This window comes from Epithele typhae, assembly GCF_022376455.1.
Source record: "Epithele typhae strain CBS 203.58 chromosome Unknown BXZ73scaffold_222, whole genome shotgun sequence".
Lineage (NCBI taxonomy): Eukaryota > Fungi > Basidiomycota > Agaricomycetes > Polyporales > Epitheliaceae > Epithele > Epithele typhae.
This window is the reverse complement of record NW_025954413.1, coordinates 15,017-37,758: the sequence shown is the minus strand read 5'-3', so window position 1 is coordinate 37,758 and position 22,742 is coordinate 15,017. Positions and strand designations below refer to the sequence as shown.

The following is a 22,742-nucleotide window of genomic DNA, read 5'->3' as shown; positions in this document are numbered from 1 at the left end:
GCCACAGGTCGCGCGTGGTGCATCATTGTGTGCCACCGTGTTGCACGCTGCATGCTGCGCCGTGTATTCTATCCGCCAGTGACTCGCGTCGGGTGTGTCGCGTCTGACCGACGTGCCGCGGGTTGCGCGATGTGCGTCGTGTGCCGTGGTGCATCATGTGCCATGGCACTCGAGTTGTACACTATGCGTTGTGCTGCGTCACGCGTGCGCGGCGTAGCGTCTGCCAGTGTGTCGCGTCGGTGTGTCGCATCTGACGCACCGCGGCCGACGCACCGCAGGTTGCGCGACGTGCATCGCGTGCCGTGGCACTCGAGTTGTGCGCTGCGTGCGCAGCGTAACGTCTCCCGGTTTGTTGCGTCAGGGCGTCACGTACGGCCGACGTGCCGCGGGTTGCGCGATCATGTGCGTCGTGTGCCGCGGTGCATCACGTACCGTGGCACTCAAGTTATGCGCTGTGCGCTGTGCGTTGTGCTGCGTGCGCTGCGTGCGCTGCGTGCGCAGCGTAACGTCTGCCAGTGTGTCACGTCGGTGTGTCGCATCTGACGCACCGCGGCCGACGCACCGCAGGTTGCGCGACGTGCATTGCGTGCCGTGGCACTCGAGTTGTGCACTGCGTGCGCAGCGTAACGTCTCCCGGTTTGTCGCGTCAGGGCGTCACGTCCGGCCGACGTGCCGCGGGTTGCGCGATCATGTGCGTCGTGTGCCGCGGTGCATCACGTACCGTGGCACTCAAGTTATGTGCTGTGCGTTGTTCTGTGTGTGCTGCGTGCGCAGCGTAGCGTCTGCCAGTGTGTCGCGTCGGTGTGTCGCCGGCATCTGACGCGCCGCGGCCGATGCACCGCGGGTTGCACGACGTGCGTTGTGCGCCGTGGTGCATCGCGTGCCGTGGGTGCGCGCTATGCGTTGCGTTGCGTTATGTGCATCTTGTCTGCCAGTGTGTCACATCCAGTGCTTCGTGCTTCGTGCGTTGAGTGCTATGCGAGGCGCGTGGTTATGTGTGCTTCCCGGCAGCATTATAATATGTCGCCGTGCCACCTTCACACAGTGAATACTATGCTAACACAACATTGTAGGACCAACTTGGACAGAAAGGGTGGCTCCTAGCCTTCCAGCTGTATGCTGACAAGACCCGCTTGTCGTCATTTGGAACCAGAAAAGGTTATCCAATTATCGCACGACTCGCCAACCTCCCCTCTCATATCCGAAATGGCGAAGGGTATGGTGGAGGGCAAGTTGTGGGATTTCTCCCTATTGTATGGTTTCAATTCTTGTATCAGGTGTATACCTCCTAATTATAGGTCCAGGTTGAGGATGATGTCGAAGAGGGACGTCTAGGATTCACAGCTCTGAAAAGAATTGTCTGGCACAAGTCCTTCCACATTCTGCTGGAGACATTCATAAAACACGCTAAACTCGGATATCCAGTCGAGTGTGGGGATGGGTTGCTGCGGGTGCTATGGGCAATTATTTTGATTCTCACAGCAGACTATGAAGAGCAGTAAGTCCTTCCCAAGCTTCCCAGCTATGCAGGTACACTGAAATTTAAATAGGTGTGTGATGTCTCTCATCCGTGGTGTCAAGGGTGCTTGTCCGTGCCCAATCTGTCTAGTTCCATCCAAAGAGCAAGTTACTTTGGGAACCACTACACTCCATCCCCTACGTACAGCATCAGAATCAAGTTCAATTGTGCTCAGCAATCGCAGCAAGCAAGAGAAGGAGGATGCATGCAAAGCGATTGGTCTTCGGCCTCTGACTGTGAGTGTCTATTAATATAATGGTATATTAAACTGGCTGATTGTTTGTGCCTCAGAATGTTTTTTGGGATGTTCCTTTCTCTGATCCGCATCAAACACTTTCCTGGGACCGACTACATGCCTATCACGGTGGCTTGTTCAGTGACCATCTCTTTGCTGAGTTCCAGAAAGTGATGGAGGCACGGCCATCCTATCAGAGGCTGGATGTCAATGAAGCGTCAGTGCTCTGAAGCTATATTGTACCATATATCTGACTGAAATATGACTACAGGTTTGACAAAGTTCCACGGTGGTCAAATCTCAATCACTTCAGTGAGGTTACATCTGTCAATTTCACTGATGGGTCAAAGTATGAAGATATCTCAAAGGTGTGCTTAACTGAAGTGTGTTTAAGGATTTTTTTAATTAAAACACTGCCAAGATCTTGGTTCCAGCAGCATACACACTATTCCAAGCTAGAGCATTTCAGAACAGCCGCGAATACATTCTCATGAAATGCATCCGACTCTACAATATCCTGGATATTTATTCAGGCTTTGAATGTCATACTCTCACCACTGTGGATTGTTTCTCGGCAACCCTACCTCTTTTCTCAGATGCTATCAAAGTGCACACATCACTCCTATTTTGTCAATATATTTACTGACTGTTTCAAATATTATAGGAGTACTTGAGAGTCCACCCAGACAAGAATTGGAACTTTCCCAAAATGCACACACAACAGCACGCACCTGATGATATTCTGCAGAAAGGTGTCACTCTGAACACCACCAGCAAGCCCTTTGAGAAGTCACATGGTGTGCTCAAGGATATTTTTGAACAGCGCACAAACTTCAAGAATGTGGAGGAACAGGTAAAGAATTACACTTCTTCTGTACCCTTTTATTCAGATCTCAAACAAGGAAATATTAGATAGCTCGGTATGAGCAGCAGCTCTCTATTGCAAAACAAATCAGGTTCAAGCTTCAGGCTCTACAAGGCCTTGAAAATCTACCGCAGGGGCCTCCAGCTCCTAATACCAGTGATTTTCAATTTAGTCATGTCTACCTTGGTTCAAGATCGGCAGCCACACCTCTTGCAACTATCATAGCTGTGAATAACATGCCTTTACACTTCCATTCAAAGCTCCAAGACTTCCTTGAAGCACAGTCTGCCACTCAGGGCTTTTTTTTGGATACATCCCATCCTGTGAGCCTCAACTTTCACATCTTGTTGGCTGGTTGGGTAACTGAATGTGCACAGATTATCATGTCACGGTACTTGAAGGTCTCATATCGCTCACAAGTCACTTGGAAATCCGAGACAGATTATTTGCGATGCTCTGAACAGTTCCACAACGTCCCACGATATGATTATATCATATATCAGCTCTCCTCTGGCCACCTTGCATTCGCAAAAATGCGCTTGGTGTTTGCTATCAGCATTGCAGACACCCTTTACCCCATCATCTATGCAGAACGACTCAACTTTCCACCTGGACCACGAACCAAGATTGACAAAGAGCTCGGGCTTCATCGACTCACAGATTCAACACCACCACAAGACCTGTTCATCTCCGCGCTATCCGTGGTTCGAGGTGCATTGGTAATGGATGATCCGGGTCATGGTGGACTTGACAGACTAGTGGTGGACATGGTTGATGCAGATATGTTCCTCAGGCTCAAAAGTGGAGTTCCAGAATGGGCTGAATAGTGTACAAGGCTAGTTGTAGACTGACTAATGCATACCCCGCACAGCTAGAGTCTGTGGTGCAGACTGCGCTGCGCTGAGCGTTTACACGCGCGACGCGTGGGAACTGATTCCCAGGCGCCTGCATCCACACACCGTGTCTTCCTCGTACCCCCTTGTTGGCTGTATCGGCCCCAGCCTTATCTGCAACTGTGACCCGACGACCTAAACCGGCGTTAGTACAGTCCTGCTTCTCACCCTCACTGAGTTGAAACTCCACAGGTCTGACGGGCTTGACAACTTAGCTCCTCGCCACGTAGGGATCACCGAGGGTGCGGGTGCTTAGGGTACGGGTGCGGGTGCGGTCTCCAGAACCCGTGTACCCTTGGCTCCCGTGGGGCTACTGAATGTCGGCCCACCTCCTCCGCCTCGCCCACCTCCTCGTTGCTCGCCTGCGTGCCGCCCACCGCCTGCTTCCACCTGCCTTGCCCTCCTCCTGCTTTTCCCCCCTCCGCCTTGTGTGCGTCTGCCCGTGCCGCCCTCCTCCACCTCCGAGTTGTCCCGTCCAACGTCGCCTCCTCGCCCCGCATCGTCTGCCGCCTCCTCCCTCTCCACATTGTCCACACCTATGTCCTCCCTCACCCCTCCCCAGACCTCTGCCTCTCCCCGCACTGCTCGTGTGACATTTCTCCGCGTCGCCTGCCTCCGCGCGCCACGTCCATATCCTCCTCCCTACTGGCGTCCTCCGCCGGCGTCGTCAGCACACGCTGCCCACCTCATCACCCACATCGTAGCCCACTCACACGACCCTCCTCCGCCGGCGTCGTCCATCAGTCACGTCATGTTCCCATGCCGTTTCCCGTGGGTGAGGGATCGCCCACGCCGTCTCGCTCGCCCACGCGATCTCTCGCCCACACCTTCTCACCTGCACCATCTCGCTCGCGCTGTCTCACCATCTCGCCCGCACCGTCTGCACCGGCGTCTCACTCGCGCCTTCTTGCCCGCGCCATCTTGCTCGTGCTGTCTCGCACCTACGCCGTCTCTCACCCACGCCGTCTCTCACCCACACCGTGCCTTCAACTCGCCTGCACCGTCTCGCCTGCGCCGTCATTCGCCCACGCCGTCTCCCATGGGCGAGGGATCGCCCGCGCCGTCTCACTCGCCCACGCCGTCTCCCGTCTCCCGTCTCCCATCTCCCGTCTCCCGTCTCCCGTCTCCCGTCTCCCGTCTCCCATGTGCCATCTCCCTCGCACGCACCGTCTCGCCAGCGCTGTCTCCCTCGCGCCGTCTCGTGCGCCGTCTCCCGTGCACCGTCTCGCGGATGCGTTGGCATCTCACACCGTCACCTCGCGTGCGTGGTCTCGCATGCACTGTGCTCTTGCGTGCAATGGCACCTCACGAGTCAGTGCTGCCCTAGGCCTGTTCACCAGCGGGTGTCCGCCACGGGCACCGCCGCTGCCGCCACCACCACGCATGTCCTCGACCGCGCCCTCCCCGACGCCGCCGTCCTCGCCGAGCTCCCACAGCTCACCTCCGGCCGCCTGATCCCGCTCGTCTACGACGCGATCTCGCCCCCCGAAACGCATTGAATTACGATGGTGCGTTTGGGTTTAGTACTTCTGACATGGCAGTGCTAACCAGCGTGCACCCTCGCCACAGGACTTCGCGTTCTCCCCCGCCTTCGGCTGCAACGACACCACCACGCCCCGGTTCGCCCTCCCCTTCGCATTCCCCAATGATATCACCGCCGTCGGCCAGACGATCTCCATCAGGACGGACGGCGCAGACTTCGCGACGCTCGCGATCTCCAAGGGCCCAAGCACGACAGACGTGGACGCGCGCGCGATCCACCTCGCGTTCGCCGGCGTGCCCTTCGACTTCGCGGATGGGCAGCACACCGTGTTCAAGCAGTTCCTCTCGGACACCGCAACGGGCAAGAGCGTGACAATGCGGCTGAGCGGACACGGACGCAAACACGGCCATCGGCGTGCTCTCGCTGACGAACATCGAGTTCGTGGTCAAGTCAACAGTCGCGGGCCTGCAGGGCCTGAACGCAAGGTCGTTGGTCGTGACGAGCCTGGACGTGATCCAAGGATTCGCGAACTTTTTGCTCATCAAGGTCACGTCGGACCTGTTCAACCCGAGCAACATCACACTCGGTGAGTACATGAGCGGAGATGGGTCGCATGAGGTGCTGATCACGAACGAGCAGGCTCTGGCGACATTGCGTTCGGACTCGAGTTCTAGAATCACCACCACACTTGATATCACACACATCTCGTCCAACGTCATCTCCCGGGGCATTTCCCTCCACCTTCTCGTCCGCGGGCAAGTCGACGATGACCTTGGGGCCTGTGTTCAACCTCAACCTCAACATGGACCTGCAGAGTCTCTTCACGGTCACGAAGCCGCTTGCGGAGCAGGCGAGCGAGGACACGGTGCCCCTCGACCACTTCGTCATGCTCGGCGGGTACCACCACCTGAACAGCGTCGGTGGGTCGAAGCGGGTGGTCAACACCATCTTCACGTGCGCACTCCCATCTACGTTTTGCTACCTGCGGAGGCTGACCGAATCTTGTAGGAACTTCGTCCTCCCTCCCTTCGTCGATAAGGCGTTCACAAGGCTCGCCACGGGCTTGCCACGGAGGTCGCGCTCACTGTGGGCGTCACGATCGGGGAGTACTCGACTACGCTCTCTTACACGCAGCCGAACGTGACGATCAAGACGGACACGAGCCCAATCCTGATCCTGCCCGTGCCACTTGCGCAGCCAATCGTGCAGGATGTTGTGTCTGGCTCCATGCTCTGGACCAACTTGACGGTGGTGATCAAGGGTGTGCAGGAGAACCCGTCTGGGACGGTTCGACAAACCTGAAGGGGTCGATCACCAATGCCAGACCATGTATGTTCCCGCCCTCTTTGCCTCTCTGATTCGTTCTCATTCGGCGACCATATCATGCAGTCGACGCGAAGATCGCGTCCCCTGAGGGTCTCACCATTGTCTGGAACGACAAGGCTCTGGGGAGCATCAAGATGCCGGACATGGACGTGGTGGGCGGTGTCGGCGCACCGAGCTTCGAGGTCGACACAACATTCGCAGTTGCGGACGTCGCAGACGTCGCGGACTTCACAAAGACGGTGCTGATGGAGGAGGAGTTCGAGTACTACCAGGCTCACTCCGGCGCCCTTCCAACAGCGACACCCCCCTCCAGCACATCAGCCTCTCCAGGCTCTACCTCTCCTCCCGCTCCCACCACGATGCCTCTGCTAACGAGCTCAAGTATTCGCGCCATGCAGGTCGCTTCACCGCTTTCAATGCCAACGCTATGCGTTATCGCCAGCTCGTATGTGACACATCCGCCTTCTCTTTGCCTGCCACATCTCGCGCTCCTAGCTCTAGCCCCCGTCTAGATCCGTCCGAGGTGTGCCACCTGCGCCATGCGACCTGTGACTCGACCTTTCATCCTGTCCAATTACGACAACAACGATGGGGAAGGCTCGTCAGGCTCCTCCCCGCACAATAGCACGCACGCAAAGGTGCAGGTGATCAAGAAGCTAGACCAGGCGAAGTGGCTAGCGAGTACCTGGCAGCGTAAGGTCACCGCTTTAACGTCCTCCCTGGACAGCACGGGGACACGTTCTACCCCACTGCAGTGCTGCCGCGCGAGATCCGCCTTGGTCTCGCCTGCTCGAGCCCCTACGGTGAGCCGCCGGTGAGCCCTGTGAAGTGTATTGTGGGCATGCACGCGAGTGCCTGCCTCCACCTTGCCGGCAATGCGGACAAGGACGCAGAAAAGAAAGAGTTGCCGAGTGGCTGGAGGAGTCGGCGCTGCCGCAGCGGTGGACCTGGCGCGCGCAGGAACGAGGCAGTCTCGAGGATGATCTGACACACTTCCGATATCCAAGGTGAGCATTCTTCTGACATATTACGTCTCTTGCAATGTGCTCAAGTGTACGCTGATCGCCAACATGAAACCTCGTGGAACACATGAGGTGATCGGACTTGTTGACAGATTGAACACGCAGCGCAGCGATCGATGGGTGAATGCCCGGCGAGAAGCTGCCATGAGGTTGAGGTCGAGGACTTCAATCCGGACCTGAACCATCGCGGAGCTCAGGACGCTCTCAAAATCTGAGGGCTCGGCGAAAGCAGGTGTGCACTCATCGAAAATAGGTAGCACGTCATCACCACTGACATCTCACCCACTGGACAATCGGACGTATAAATACCAAGCCATCCAGACTTCAGACTCCAGGCCCGTTCACCACCGGCACCGGCCCAGTCATCGCTCCCTTCCCCCCGCTTGACTGAACGTTCAAAGGGTCCGTAGTAGACTCTCACTCTATGATTCTCATACTAACACCTCTTCGTCTGCAGATGACGTCCGCCAGCGGCGATGCTCCACTAGCATTGGGGACCACGCCTACTGCCCCTGGCCCCATTATTTTGCCCCCGCCCAACGCTTCAATCGATGAGTACCAGGAGGTACGCAACTTACGCACACACTTCCCTTATTGAGTAAGCACTCACCGAACATTTGTCGTTCTTACAGGCTCTCTACCAAGCACACAGGAAGAACGATCAGCTTCACAAGCTTGTCGGTGCGGCAAACCTTCAAATTCAAGACCTCCACGACAGCTCCAGCAAGTCGAAGAAGAAAAAGAAGGCCCCCGGGGTTCACGATCTCGACGACGATGTCAAGGCGGATGCTTATAGGTACGGGCTGAGGGTGACGCTCTGGCTCTTCAACGGTGTTCTCACGAGAGCTGCCAACCCGGCCACCTGCGATCCACGCAACACCGAGTGGCGCTGGAAGACCCCTGACCCCAGTGACGAGGATCCTCACGACCGGTCCCACCAGGCGCGTGCCGCTGAGCTTCGCGAATTTCTCTCTCCGAACGTCCTCAAAGCCTTCCATCGTGAGTCGATTCGAGACAATGTAAGCTGTTCCATTCTACTTCTACGCAGATACGAGATGTTTACCGCTACAAAATCGGGCAGTTCGCCCGTCACATTGGCAGCCTCAAGACCAATGTGATCACGCACAGCAAGCAGATGCGGGCTGAGATCTTCTCGCACATTGACTCCCTCCGCGACGTCCAATGGTCGTCCAGCAACTCTCTGAAGACTCATCCGATCTTGTCTCATCTCCGTGGTGATGATCACGACGGTCCTTGGGCCCCTTTTCTGCACTCTGGCGGAAAGGAGAAGGAAAATTGCGTTTATAACCGGCTACAGGCCCCAGCAATTCTCAAGGTGAGCCTCGTGAAGTTTACGTCCACGAGCTTTGCCTTCTAACGTCCTTTGTCGTGTGTTTAGACCTGTCGCATCATGATGTTCTCAAAGACCGCACTCACGCGCTCGAAACCTGCATCTAACTCTACCGGGGTCAAGTACAACATCACACGGGCAACTATTGGTATGGTCGCAATGGCGACTGTGGTCGTGAGTTATTTTCTCCACCTTGCGTTGCCTGTCCTGAGATCCCTGCGTGGCAGACCAGATATCTTCTTTCTTTCGACTCTTGCTTCTCCTCAGTCGGGCCTGACTCACACCGGGATTACGAAGCCGACTACGAAGAATACTTCAAGTGGATGTACATCAACCAAGATACAAAGATTGTACGGTTCATTCTCAAGGCATTCAACGACTTCGTGTTCAATGGCGGCCTCCAGCACACCATCGCGGTCGAGAACGTCGAAGTTGACCTTGCTAACGACTCCGATGTAGTAGATCTCGACGATCTTCCTTCCGATCTAGAGGACGACTTGCATGTGGGCACTTCTCGCCGAGAAGGTCAGGTCTTACAGCATGCATCGGCATCTACAACGTTATCCCATCCTGCCCACCAGTCAAACACGTCGAGCACGCCCGCCTCCGAGTCCACACTGTCGAGCCACTCCGTCGCTTCGACCTCCATTGTGTCGGCCGACGTCTTCTTTGTGGATCCACCCCATTCTGGCGCATACACCTCGGAGTCTCACCCTCCACCGTCCATCGCTTCATTCTCTACCCAGGCGACCTACATCTCAGACACCGATCTCGCCTCTGTCGCTGCAAAGGCCTCCGATGGAGTGGTCCCGGCTCTCTCCGCAATGTCGATCTCCTCCATCCCGGCTGCCCCTAGTACGTCTTCGACCACGCAGGGATCTCCTGTGGCGCCTACCAGTGCACGCGCACGCAGGTTTGTCCTTGCATAATATCACGAATTTCTTTGGCTGACTGAGCTTCCGCATGGCAGCGACTCCTTGAACGCCGCAGCTTTGGCAGATGCTGTTGATGTTCAGGTGTCTCGCGCAGGGAATACCAATGGCACAAGCGTCAGCACAACGGTGGCGGTTGAACCGGTCGCGGTAGTACATCCTCGTGACTCAGAGTCCATCTCCGTCCCAAGCCAGGTCGAGGCCCCAGCAGACTCCGGTACTATCGTCCCCACCGATTCCGCCCGGGTTGAAGTGGAGAACGGCGAGATCCCCCTTGATACTGTTCCTACCCTGGCTGCAGCTCAGCCCTTCTCCGCTGATGCGAAGACCCGTCGCACTACACGGGCCACTGCGTCTCGTCGGAAGGCCGGTCAGCCTTAGGCTCACGCTACTAGATACTTTGACCGTGAATGTATTACACATTTCAGATATTGCTTGCTACTCCGGAAACATATGATGTATTTTGGCAACACAAACGGATGTCATTAATCTGTTCTGCGTGGGTTTCATACCCCCGCGAGACCTGAACAGCGGTACACAATTCAGCCCGTGCAGATGAGTCTCGCACCGGCCCGGCGTCTATGTGTAGATGGGCGCGATTTCGTGGATAAGCGCAGGCATTGCTCTCTTCCTCTGTCCACCATCATGTTCCCTGACCTCAACCGCACCCCTCGCACTTCCATTCGATCCACATCCCGCTTACTCAACCACCACGCCAGCAGCCAGCCACCCAAGAAGATGGCGCACAATCTCCAGTGACGCGGACGCGGACCCGGAGGACACGGCGGACACGATGGTGAAATGTGCGAAGGGCACGCCCCCAGTGTAAGTACTCCGTTTCCGTCACATTCAACCCCAGACACCCAACTTTTGTCTATACCGCTCTGGGATAGCCCGGCGCACGCGTCAGATCATGCTCGGGGTACAAGTGAGTGTAGGGTCCACTCCTTCGGGATCAAGGTTCGCTCCGACCCCCTCCTTCCTGTGGGGCAACCCCAAGCTCACCTCCACGCCCACAGCTCTCATCTCGATGCACAGCTTCAACGTGCTCGCAGCCGGGGACGTCTACGGTTGATCTACGGCGCGATCTACGGTACCGGCTTCTTCTACGAACAGGCTGCACCACAGACCGCTGTGTTCGACGGGCGGCTGGGGTACTACACCCTACACCACGAGCACACAACGCGAAACTGTGGGAGGAGAAAGTGCTCATATACATCTTCGCGTTCAAGGCCGAGCATGAGGTCGACAAGGGCCCGGACTACATCGCCGCGCACACGCAGTGGCAGCGCGACCGCGCACAGACGATCAAGAACCAGCTCGGGTCGAACAGCTCGGTATGTGCCTCCCTTCTCACCTGGCTGTCTCTTCGTGGGGTTCGGGGTCGGTACGTGGTGCTCAGGCAGCGCAACAGATTCTCGTGACGACCAGCGGTGAGTCCTATCTCGACGAGTCCATGCAGGCCGCGAGGTTTGGCTGCGCCACGCTCAACATGTTTGCCGTCCATGCGTACGGCCCGGGCAGCTTCGACACCGCGAAGCTCGAGGGCTACGTCGTCAAGGCCGTCGCCGCCGGCAAGCTTCTCAAGATGGAGGAGTGGTGCGTCCTCCATGATCTATCCGGTCCTAGTAGACCGCCTGGCTCCTCCCCCTCCCCCTCCTCAGCTCATTCCACCCTCGTCACATTCCAACCCGCGCCCCACCGTCCAGATCCTGCTCTCCGTTGCCGCCGTCATCTCTCTCGCGCTCGGCCTCTTCCAGGACTTTGGGCCTGGGCGCGACCCGGACGAGCCCGCGGTGGAGTGGGTCGAGGGCGTCGCGATCATGGTCGCGATCGTCGTCGTCGTGCTCGTCGGCTCGCTCACGGACTGGCAGAAGGAGCGCCAGTTCCGCGTGCTCAACGCGAAGAAGGACGAGCGCACCGTCAAGGTCGTCCGTGGGGGTGTAGAGCGCCTCATAGACGTGCATGCCGTCGTCGTCAGCGACGTAGATCATGCTGTGCGACGGTGTGTTTCTCTCAGGCCACAACGTGCGCTGCGACAAGTCGGGCGCGACAGGGGAGAGTGACGTCATCAAGAAGATGAAGTACGAGGATTGTTTGGAGCTGCGGAAGACGCTCGACCACGACAAGAAGGACGCCTCTCCGCATACCGACTGCTTCCTCATCAGTGGTAGCAAGATCCTCGAGGGCGTAGGTTCGTACGTTGTCATCACCGTCAGGCCTCGTTCGTTCCATAGGCGCATCATGACCTGTATGTATGCTTGTCACTCCGTACGCACCTCGCTCTGACGGGACATGGACAGCGCTCCGCGACAGCAGAGGGCACGGCCCTTCAGCGCAAGCTGGAGCATCTAGCTAACAGGATCGCCGTCGCAGGCTCACTTGGCGGTTTGATGCTCTTCATCGGGCTGCTCATTCGATACTTCGTCAAGATCGGCACTGACACTCCCCACATGTGCGGATCTTTCGCGATCGTCTCTGACGGTGTATCGCTGACGTCCCTTGTAGGAGCCCCAGCCAAAAAGGGTTGGCTTTCGTGGACATTCTCATCTTGTCCTTCACGCTCGTCGTCGCCTCAGTTCCTGAAGGTACGCCCATCGCTCGCGCTGTCTCGAAGCATGCGTTCTAATTCATCTTTAGGTTTACCTCTAGCCATCGCACTCGCGTTGGCGTTGGCCACCAAGCGGATGACACGCGAGAACCTTCTCGTCCGAGTCCTCAACTCCTGCGAGACCATGGCGAACACCAGCGTCATCTGCACCGACAAGACCGGCACGCTCACGCAGAACGCCATGACCGTCGTGGCGGGCACCATCGGCGGCGACCTCGCCTTCGTCCGCGATCTGGCCCAGAATCCCGAGCGCGCCACACCCGACGCCACTCCCATCGAGCTCCGCTGCCTCAGCGGCGCGCTTCCTCCTCCCCTTCGTGCCCTCCTCAACAACGCCATTGCGATCAACTGCACCGCGTTCGAAGATGCGGACGCAAACACCGGCGTCTCCGTGTTCGTGGGCAGCAAGACGGAGACCGCACTGCTGGCGATGGCGCGCGACTCGAGATGGCCGGGCTACAAGGCCGTTCGAGAGGCTGCTGAGGCTCTACAGGTGTTCCCGTTCCCGAGCGAGCGCAAGGCGATGGGTGTCGTGGTGCGTCTTCCGGGAGGTCGTGCGCGGCTGTACGTCAAGGGCGCGAGCGAGGTGCTCGTCGCGGCGTGCGCACGCCAGGTTGTTGTCACAGAACGAGAAAATGTGGTCACGAAGGTCACCGACGAAGACGATCGGGCGCGGATCTTGGAGAGCATCACGTCGTACGCGTCGCAGACGCTCCACACCATCGCTGTATGCTATCGAGACTTGGACGACTGGTCACCCAAGGCCGACGAAGTACGTCACCCCATCCTTGTTGAACGCCCTCTCTGACCATTGTTTTAGGTCTCATGGACGGATCTCGCACGCGATCTCACGCTCGCTGGCCTCTTCGCTCTTGAGGACCCTCTTCGCCCCGGCGTTCGCAAAGCGGTGGCAGACTGCGCCCGCGCAGGCGTCCAGGTCAAGATGTGCACCGGCGACAACGTCCTCACCACGCGCTCCATTGCCACTCAGTGTGGCATCTTCACCCCCGGCGGCATCGTCATGGAGGGCCCGCGGTTCCGCGCGCTGTCAGACACCGAGCGCCGCGTGACCGTGCAGCGTCTCCAGGTGCTCGCGCGCTCGTCGCCCGAGGACAAGCGCATCCTCGTCACCACCCTCAAGGAGCTCGGCGAGATCGTGGCGATCACCGGCGACGGCACTAACGACGGGCCCGCGCTCAAGGCTGCGCACGTCGGCTTCTCGATGGGCGTCACGGGCACCGAGGTCACGAAGGAAGCGTCCGACATCGTCCTCATGGACGACAACTGGGACGGCCTCATCGTTGTCGTCACCCCGCGTCTAGATCTCGTCAGCGGGCGAAGGTGGCGGCGCGAGCCTTCCGAACTGGATGCTTGACTTCCGCGTTCCCCCCACGCTCAGTCGCGCCGCCTCTTTCTACATCGCCGATATTTGGCGAACCCGCCGCCCTCGACTCTCCCGCATCCTGAAACATCCCGATCCAGCCGTTTTGAGCTCTCATTGTCTCCGCATCGCCCGCGCCGTTCTTTGTGCTTCCCCCTCATTCATATTCTCCGACACCCACTCTTTTTCCGTTGCCGCGCCTCGTCCTACGTCGCCGACAACACCTCAGACAACGCAATATCCGAAACAGCCGCCCATCTCGGCCCCTCCCTGTCCATCAGCCCCATCTATCGCGCTGTTGTCTAAGTGACTGCATGTTCAGCACCCGGACCCGGAGCTCAAGGTCGTTGTCGACGCGTATCTCGGTGGTAGCTTAGGTTTGTTTGGCCGAGAGCGCGGCTCATGTGCACACACCGACGCTCTGGTACTGGTCGCTTGATGCTGGCAAAATTGACTGGACACACAGTTGCAGATTATTGGGCTCATGCCCGTTAACTGGGCAGCACGGGATACTGCCAGGTGACGGTAGCAAGTTCACAAGCGCGCTGAAACGATGTGGTATATAGAGGTATGTAACAGTCTGCTTAACAGACCCATGGACTAATGGTTTTTCACGCCTCAATAGACCTTCACTCTTTAACGACGTGCAATCGCGAGTTCGATCCCCATACTGTGAGTCATTTCTGTTCAGTGTAATCACAATATACTAATCATCTAGTAGCGTAATTTGTATGCCATAGTTGTGAATCTAGTCGTAGTTGTAGAGTATTAGTAGAGTACTAGTGTCGGCGAAATAGTACCAATTGTAGTCCGTTTAGATCGAGTCAATAATCAATAATACGCCTTATAGAAGGGAGCAAGTGAATATGTGATATGTTCTCATAGAAAGGATCATTAGGAGGGTAAGAAGCGACTGAAGGAAGCTAAAACCCGTGTATTACCCTTTCTTTTGCATCGCGTGTTGCCTCTTTTCAATCTCCGCTTTAAATTGCAATGGGACCTGCTGCTATTGCGATCTCCGCTTGGCTGTCGCAACATGCCGAGCCGCTTGCAACCGCCGGAGGCTCAATCGCGAGCGTGACCGCATTGATTGCAAGCTGGCGCGCGGCTCTTGCAAGGGCTTGCAAGCCGAGCTAGGCAGATTGTGACATGCTGTCAGCAAATTGCAAGGCGCTGTCACGGCGGTAATCACATTGCGAGCTAATTAGCCTAGCTCGCGAGGCCTCGCAACACCGATCAGTCCGGAATGCCTCGCGAGGCCTCGCGAGGCCGATTTGGTTTTTCCGACATATGTAACACCAACAACCCGACTAGTTACTCACTAGTGGACCTGCAGATCGACCGCGGATGACTCGTCGATGTCGCGGGAAGGCTTAAAGGTATCATCGTGGATGCTGCACTCGTATTCCGTGCTCAGAATGTCCGGAGAGTGGCAAGGGAGGTTGGTGTATGCGTCAAAGAGGTGCTGGGTGAGATCCATGTCGATTTGGGCGGGAAACACGCTGGGGACGTCGGATTTTCGCGGGGGAAGCGGTGGAACGAGAGAGAGATGGGTGGGTGGCACATCCTGGCGCACAGAGGAGACTCATGGCGGCGACGGGAAGGGTCTGGAGGAGGGGTCGAGAGGGGAGGGGTCGAGAGGTGAATGAGAGCAAGATGATCTGCCCACGGCGGTTGGATCTGAACCGGCGGCGTGAAGGGTGGCGGTGCCCGCGCGTGGTCTCTGCACGTGTTCGCCACGCGAGCGGCCTGCTGGCGACTGAGGACTGGCGACGACGCACCTTCGTTGTCGACCGTGCTTCTCGAGTTTTTGCCTTCGCCACTCTCCGTGCCGCTTCACCACCTGCTCACTGCTCATGCAGTGCTACCGCTGTCTCACCGTGATTACTATAGACATTCCAACCGCCCTATATTTTCGTCGTTCGCCCCGATCATCAACTCTACCAGCTTCCACAATGCTAGCATCGGCGACGGGCCGTTAGCAGCACCGCAGTTGAACATGAAGATTGCCAGGATGCGGTGTACGTACTGAGCGTGCATCTCATAATTTGGAGCTTACGACGGTGGCAGTTCAAGTCACTGGATTAATGGGCGACGCGGCTCTCCAGAGTCCTTGTTTATCGCATTGAGCCACGTAGACGTCGGCGTCCCTGAGATACAATTAAGACCTCCACGGCCTCGTAATTATGGTCCAGGTCATATATTGAGTCGTTGGCTCACTCTTGTCGATGTTCTTCCTGCACAAGTGGACTCCAAAACTCGGTCTGGATTCTGGAAGCGTGCGACTGCGACAAGATCTCCAGTCGTCCACGATCTGCCAGCATCGGTGGAGCATCCTCGAGGAGCTCGCACCGTGGAACGCCTCTGCGAGCGGCAAAATACGCTGTACAAAGAAAGGAGAACACTACCGGAAGACGAACGAGTATCGTATGTCTTCCCAGGCGTCTTGAGACTAGGGAAATTGCTGATTACGGACATTTCAATGTGCATAAGAGCGCCAGAGACAAGGCGCACGATATGTCAGATCAGGTTCTCGAAGACGTCCGCAAGGACGTTGGGGCGAAGTCAGTTCGAGCTTGTATGTTGGTCCGCCCCATCAATCACTGACCACTTGCTCGCGGATGACAGAGCTACCGCATGTGGCGATGACGCACAGGAGGAAGAAGGTGCAAGGTCCAGCCCCATATGCTCGACTGCATCACTGCACTCGAGATCACGCTAACGGGCGCGCACATCACGAAGATCGAGACCGTCGCACCGTTCAATGCTGGCATATTTGTGAGTATCCGGCCTCGTTTGTATTTACTGCAGTCGACGCAGAATCGCCGCAGTTCTTTCTTACCTGAGCCGTTCCTCCTTTGCTCTCAGTTCGCGGGAGTGGGACGGATAGCAGGCGCCAGCGGCCACGCCTTCACCTGCGCGCCCATCATCCACGTGGACGCGTAAGCGTCTCCCGTGCCCTGTCGCGCTCGTCAGCCATCTACACGCGCGAAAAGGTGGTAGCTGCGTACGAAGAGGTCCATCGGGAACCCGGGGTTCCACGGCGAGGCGGACTCGATCCTGGCGATGTGGGCGTCCGAGAGCGCGATCTCGAGTGCGGCGATGTTCGCGAGCATGTGCTCGATCTTGCGCCCGCCGACGATCGGGAACACGTACTGCGTCTTCTGCATCACGTACGCGATCGCCACTGTGCGGAGTCCTCAGCGGTGGAGGACGCGTCGAAGAACACGCGCACAGACGTACCGGCCTGGATCGACTTCGCGCCGACCTCCTCCCCGACCTCCTCGAGGACCTTGCACATCGCGCGCTCCGCCTCCGTCCGCTCCCAGTCCGACGACCAGACAGTGCGTCCTGGCGGGCGTCCGTCAGCACGCGCAGCGCCCTCGCTCGCCGCGCCCGGAAGGACTGAGCACGCACCGTTCTCGCCCGTCTGCCGGCGTTTCTCCTCCTCCGCGTCCGTCCGGATGCGCCCGGACGAGAGGACGTCCCACGGCGCGAGCGCCATGCCCTCCGCGCGGGCCATCGGGATGATGTCCCGCTCGAAGTCGCGCATGAGCACGTTCCACTTGCCCTGGTAGATCGCAAAGGGCGTTTTGCCGTGGTCGCGCGCGTACTGGTTCGCGCGGGAGACGACCCACGCGGGGGCGTCGGAGATGCCCTGTTCCGAGACGGGGGTCAGAACGGACTCGAACGTGGTGGAAGGGGGAAGAGGGAAGACGCACCAGGTAGATGACCTTGCCCGACATGACGACCCCGTGGAGGCCATTCATGAGCTCTTCGATACTGGTGGTGTAGTCCCACTGGACGCGCGAAGTACGTCAGGAAGGAGAGAGGCATACGGTCGACGAGACGTACCCAGTGAACGTAGAGAATGTCGATGTACGAGGTGCGCAGCTTCTTGAGCGACTCCTCGAGCGAGACGTGCATGGACTTCATGCTGTTCCCTGTGTGCATCGTGTGCTGCTTGATGTCCGTCCGGCCGCGCTTGTAGTCGGTGGTGAACTACGACCCCGAGAGTAAGCAACGCCCAAGAACGGCCGTCTGGTGGTTAAGCAAACTCGCCTTGGTGGCGACAACGATCTGGTCGCGGATTCCGCGCGACTCCATCCACTGTCCGATGAACTCCTCAGAGCTCTCGTCTTGGTAGTTGTTCGCGGTGTCGATGAAGTTTCCGCCGGCCTCGTAGAACGCGTCCAGGAGCTTGAAGTTGGACTCCTTGTCCATCGAGCCGAAGCCCATGTCCGTCCATTTGTCGCCGATGCTCATGCCACCGAGAAAGATGGGGGAGACATGGACGCCAGCGAGAGACGAGAGGCGGCGGTGGTGGCCGAGTGGGGTGGGCGGCGGCGGAGCGGGACTCCAAAACGTTGCGATGACAGACATGGTGAACAAGTGGAGTGGACGTTGAAGGCCAGACGAAGGAGCTGTGGTGCTTGTGGGCGAGCTGCAGCAGGCTTTTATATCCGCAAAATGCGACTCCTGCAAGATACCTATTCATAGGATATCCCGGCCGGACGCCCACGTCTGCATTGCGCCAAGCTGTTAGTTACTTGTCGTTCCCCCGACTAAATTCTGTGTACTTACTCTGCAACCTTGCCTGCTCAGGACATGGACTGGTTAACTGCTAACACCCATGCACCGTCGCAAGCTCACGATTCCGATCGCATATCGGGCGGGTTCCGATTGTATTGGAGAACCAGTCGCGGCGTTCGACGGGTCACCGTTTGCCCGCAGGCCAATTCTGTGTGAAAGGAGAAGCGACGAGTTCTCAGACGCCGAGGGGCTCAAATTGCAATATCCTCCTCCTCTTCCGATGAAAGCAGGATCTGCATGGTCCTCTGACACATTTTTCTGTTGTTTTAAGCGCATAAAACGCATCAACATGAACGGCACTCTGACGGCTTTTCAGGCAATGATTTGTGGGAGGATAAACCCACCGGCTGCCACTGACCAGACACTACCCGGTCTGCACCGGATGCCGTGGGCAGGCTTTGAACGCCGGTGGCCGATTGTAGTCCTCACCGTTTCCCTCGAACCGTCTGTGTGGCATGTGCTCGACCTAGTGTTCACCGAAAATGGTGAACACCAACGGCATGTTCTGCATCACGTACGCAATCGCAACTGTAAATGTCCGAATTTCATCAATACACACGTCTCACTTCAACTGCGCTCACCAGCTTGGACGGACTTTGCGCAGACCTGAGTAGCCAGCGCTTCATCAACCCGCTCGAAAACCCTGCACACCGCACGCTCGTGCCAGTTCCCCTCTTCCTCGTACGACGTGCGTGTGTATCCTGCGCGACTCCAGCCATAAGCGCTACACGTCAGGCCACAAGCTGTGCGAGAACTTGTTTCTCTCCCCAGTCTGCTCTTCCGCACGAATATTCCGGCGCCCGCAAGCACGTTCCATCGGGCGACGGTCATTCCCTTTGCGCGCGCCATAGGGATGACATCGCGCTCGAAATCCGGCTCCATTTGTCCTCGAGGGTGCGCGCGCACTGGCCCAGGCCGGGGTGTCCGAGATGGCCGACTGCAATCCACGTAAACCCGACGGGTCGCTCCCAGAGCAGAGAAAGCAAATTATACGAGGCCGGTCACCCCCCTCGATGCTCGTGCCATCCCGGAAACGGTCGTAAAACGGGGATAGATACAAGATTGGGAAAACGAAACACACCGCCGCATTTTAGAGCATAAATACACAGGATCTACCATTCAAGCCACGGCACGGATCGCATCCTTCACGCGCTGTGACCACTCATCAGATGATCTGCCGAAATTAGTAGAAGCGGGCCGATGAAAGTCTCGGGGTTCATTCCGATCTGGCACTGTGACCTGATTATTCGAAGAAAAACGGGTGCATCAGGCATGATGCATGAAACGAACGCGATAACGGATTACCTGGGACTGGTGGCTCATCGCCGGCTTCACTCCTTCCCCTCGCGCGTTGGAGGGGAAGCGCATATTCGCCTCATAGAAGTCAGACGTCACGTCTCGGAAGGACGGGACTCCCGTTGTGATGACGCCGGAAAAGTCGTGTGATTCCACCATCATCTGCTCATTTTCCTTGCGAACCTGCAAGTTACTAAGTTGCAAGAGGAAGCGTGAGATGAGGATCGCCGTAAGACTGAACAAATGTTCAGGTAAACTTCGCGCTAGTTCTGAACACCGATGCAACTGTGACGAACCTGTCTCTTATAGAAGCGACGGCACCAGCGCGCACGGGCCCAGGGATACTCGAGGTGTTGTAGTCCTTCGTCAGGCACGTAGAGTGAGCAAGAGCATCCGGTGCGATCAAAGCTTCGGCTTACCATGGTATCAAGCACAGCGGCTGTGATGGTGAGGAATATTGGCACGCTGCGTTTGGGTCAGATAATACTACTTTCGAAGCGCAAACAGCTCACAAGAAGCATATCAGGCCTGTGGTGAGATTAGAATTCGCCTCGCAGTCTGTGGGGAATTTCGTATAAAAAAACTCGCCGTTAAAGAGAACTACACCGGTGATGGAGTTGTACGAAGGTCTGACGGATGTCGTGCATAGACCCGGACCGAGCGTGGCCTTGAGGGTGAATACTATTGGTAATAGCTCTCCGACGAGGAAAGCAGCCCTCGAGAGCCATATGCATATAGTGAGAGGCGATGCTGTTTGAGCGGCGGTAGCAGCCAAGCCGTACTACAGGGGTTGATTGTCAGCTGTGGTTCGAACATCGCAAACATGGGAGTTCTGCACGCACTATATTCGGAATGATTATTGAAGACGAAAGCAAGAAGACTGCCAATGCAAGGGGAATGTTGCGATCGGAGAGTGCAAAGACTCGCCACCCCGAAAATACTATTACGAAGCAGCTTAAGTTACGGTTCGCTATCAAACGAAGCAGGATGATACGCACTTGCCCATACGATGTAAGGTATCACGACGCTGATTTTAGTAGCATTGGCCAGAGCCCAGCCACTATCGACGCTGGTTGAGAGTTAAATTGAAATCGTGGTGGGTACTCGTACCTCTAAGTCAAATCGTCAGGAGAGGACGTCCACCGTTGAAGCTAATAGCAAAGCTGCTCACCTCTGAATCTATGTACGTTATGCTTTGCAACACGAAACCCAGTAGTGTTGAATAACGTCCGACGACGTACAGCACACTAAGAGGATGTGGTAGTTTGCTCCAAACCAGGTTCCACTCGTGGTTGAAGCACAGGATAGTATCATAAACGAGTAGAGCTAACGAGAGGAGTGATGTTCGGTCATGGACATCTTCGTAGGCGAGCGATTCGTACACACCGGTCGCAGCAAGCCCTGACCGCCCCATTAGGATGCTGTAAGCGCATACATTATGATCATCCACTCTCGTGACTCAAATCCGTGTACTCACCTTTGGTCGATAATTTGGGGGGTGGTCATGCGACGGTATGTCTGCCACAGCGGCGAAAGGGGTCGAGGAGGGAAGGCTGGCCACCGAACCATCTGACGAGGGAAGTATTTAGTGCGAGAGGATGATCAGCTACAGCCTCACCGGCTTCGAGGATCAGAAGACATCACTGGAGCATTCGGTGAAGTATTCTCCGTGTGGTGCGCCAGCAGTGCCACCGCGTGATCACCAGGTGCAACGGGATGTAGTCCACAACCGGGGATGATAGTCCGTTGATGCCGAAGGATTAGAGTCGCCGGCGTGGGCTTGTCCCGGGTACCATGTGCTCAGCACCTGGGAAGGTTCGTTTCGTCTCTGCTAAACGTCAGAACAAGGTCTCGACACGCAGTCACAATCACCGTGGTGCTGATTGTCCGCGGGTCTGTGCATAAGAGAAGTCCGGTTGGTCAGTCATGCCACTGTAGTTGACGTACCAAAACCTTTCGTGATACTTGAATGCCCCTCCATGCCGGCGGTCAAATTTCCGGCTGAGGAACTGAGACCAATCACCGCCACGGCACTGCCTGGGTCTTCCCGACGTCCGCTCCAGAAATAATATGCTATGAGAAGGCTCACCGCCGTTCTGCGCTGACCATGTGCTCCCACTCTCCCACATTGAACCACTGGCTTCTGCGTCGTGATCGGTTCGGACTGGAAGCGTCGCAGCGACATGGGACTGTCAACACCCTTGATCAAGTCAGTACCACTGTCAGCGAGGATGGACGCAGAGAGCTTGGCTAGACCGTATGGCCCAGCCCGGAGGTTAGACGTGTCTTCTGTCATGCTCGGCCACGAGAGAATATCAAGGTTGGAGACAAGGAGATGAGCGGAAGAGCTCAAGCGCCGATGGGGCAAAATGTGGCAAGTCTGGTGTTCGACTCCCGCACGGCACCGATTTCCGAGACTCAATAAGTCACCACTAGAAGTGTGCATTCGTCATATGATGTTGACTTTTGGCTCATGTTTTGGAAATGCTATGCTACAGGTACATATAACGCGCAAGTTCACAGCACGGAGAGAATAAACGCGGTCAGAAGAACGACCTCAGTCGATCTTGACCTTCTGCGGCGCCTGCTCGGGCGTGGTGCGCGGGAAAGTGACGGTCAAGACACCGTCGGTCATCGACGCCTTGATCTCCTCAGGCTGCAAAGTCGCGCGTCAGTTCCATTATTCTGGTCTGGGTCGCGCAGGAAGCACATACCTTGATCCCCTGAGGAAGCGGAATCGCGCGAGAGAACTTGCCGAAGCGCCGCTCGCGCACCGCGTAGCCCTTCTCGTCGCGCTCGGCCGAGATCGTGGACTCGCCAGAAACGCTGAGCACGTTGTCACGCAAATCGAGGCTCACGGTCTCCTTCGTGAGACCGGGGAGCTCAAAGGTGGCGGTGACGAGATTATTCTCCTTGTCCTCGTGGAGGTCCATCCTGTGGTGCGTCGTGAGCATTCGTGTTCGGCAAGCGTCGGAGGCGCAGAAGCAACTTACTTCGGACGCATGACTCGGACAGCAGACTCGCCCTGGCGGGCAACAGGGCCTGCGCGGGCGTTGAAGGCGTCATCGAAGAGGCGGTCGAAGTCGGTGAGAGAGTAGAAGGGAGTGCCGAAGGTGAGAGACATGGTGATTGAGACGGGAGACTGGGTCGTGTAGAAATCGTGAAGTGGATGTTGATGTGTTTTTGTGAGGCCGGAGTGCCATGCGGCGGGGGTACTTGTACCTGCGCATCCCGT

At 57.0% G+C, this 22,742-nt stretch overlaps 6 protein-coding genes across 6 annotated transcripts; 3 read left to right on the top strand and 3 right to left on the bottom strand.

The window, feature by feature from the left end:
• Positions 1–1,100: 1,100 nt before the first annotated feature.
• BXZ73DRAFT_58728 (uncharacterized protein) lies at positions 1,101–3,446 on the top strand (the record flags this gene model as incomplete). The annotated part of the gene is made up of 8 exons (XM_048021665.1): positions 1,101–1,253; positions 1,299–1,498; positions 1,551–1,755; positions 1,811–1,971; positions 2,026–2,122; positions 2,176–2,361; positions 2,422–2,607; positions 2,667–3,446. Coding segments are annotated over 8 exons (1,968 nt in total), but the record flags the coding sequence as incomplete, so codon positions are not given.
• A 1,686-nt stretch (positions 3,447–5,132) lies between these two features.
• On the top strand, positions 5,133–5,294 carry BXZ73DRAFT_2280 (uncharacterized protein; the record flags this gene model as incomplete). The annotated part of the gene is made up of 1 exon (XM_048017658.1): positions 5,133–5,294. A coding segment is annotated over one exon (162 nt), but the record flags the coding sequence as incomplete, so codon positions are not given.
• A 7,124-nt stretch (positions 5,295–12,418) lies between these two features.
• Positions 12,419–14,057, top strand: BXZ73DRAFT_93863 (putative calcium ATPase; the record flags this gene model as incomplete). The annotated part of the gene is made up of 3 exons (XM_048026713.1): positions 12,419–13,009; positions 13,058–13,504; positions 13,941–14,057. The coding sequence occupies 3 exons, from the start codon at positions 12,419–12,421 to the stop codon at positions 14,055–14,057; spliced, it is 1,155 nt and encodes a 384-aa protein (XP_047870812.1).
• A 2,425-nt stretch (positions 14,058–16,482) lies between these two features.
• BXZ73DRAFT_93862 (aryl-alcohol dehydrogenase [NADP+]) lies at positions 16,483–18,001 on the bottom strand (the record flags this gene model as incomplete). The annotated part of the gene is made up of 7 exons (XM_048026712.1): positions 16,483–16,578; positions 16,630–16,805; positions 16,862–16,969; positions 17,036–17,276; positions 17,341–17,418; positions 17,474–17,620; positions 17,681–18,001. The coding sequence occupies 7 exons, from the start codon at positions 17,999–18,001 to the stop codon at positions 16,483–16,485; spliced, it is 1,167 nt and encodes a 388-aa protein (XP_047870811.1).
• A 1,355-nt stretch (positions 18,002–19,356) lies between these two features.
• On the bottom strand, positions 19,357–21,013 carry BXZ73DRAFT_109210 (uncharacterized protein; the record flags this gene model as incomplete). The annotated part of the gene is made up of 7 exons (XM_048017278.1): positions 19,357–19,443; positions 19,517–19,742; positions 19,804–19,868; positions 19,927–19,972; positions 20,020–20,136; positions 20,749–20,928; positions 20,985–21,013. The coding sequence occupies 7 exons, from the start codon at positions 21,011–21,013 to the stop codon at positions 19,357–19,359; spliced, it is 750 nt and encodes a 249-aa protein (XP_047870810.1).
• Positions 21,014–22,064: 1,051 nt separating this feature from the next.
• On the bottom strand, positions 22,065–22,631 carry BXZ73DRAFT_93861 (small heat shock protein; the record flags this gene model as incomplete). Its single annotated transcript, XM_048026711.1, has 3 exons — positions 22,065–22,163; positions 22,222–22,441; positions 22,501–22,631. 3 exons carry the CDS (start codon positions 22,629–22,631, stop codon positions 22,065–22,067), a joined length of 450 nt encoding a protein of 149 aa, XP_047870809.1.
• Between the last annotated feature and the right edge of the window lie 111 nt (positions 22,632–22,742).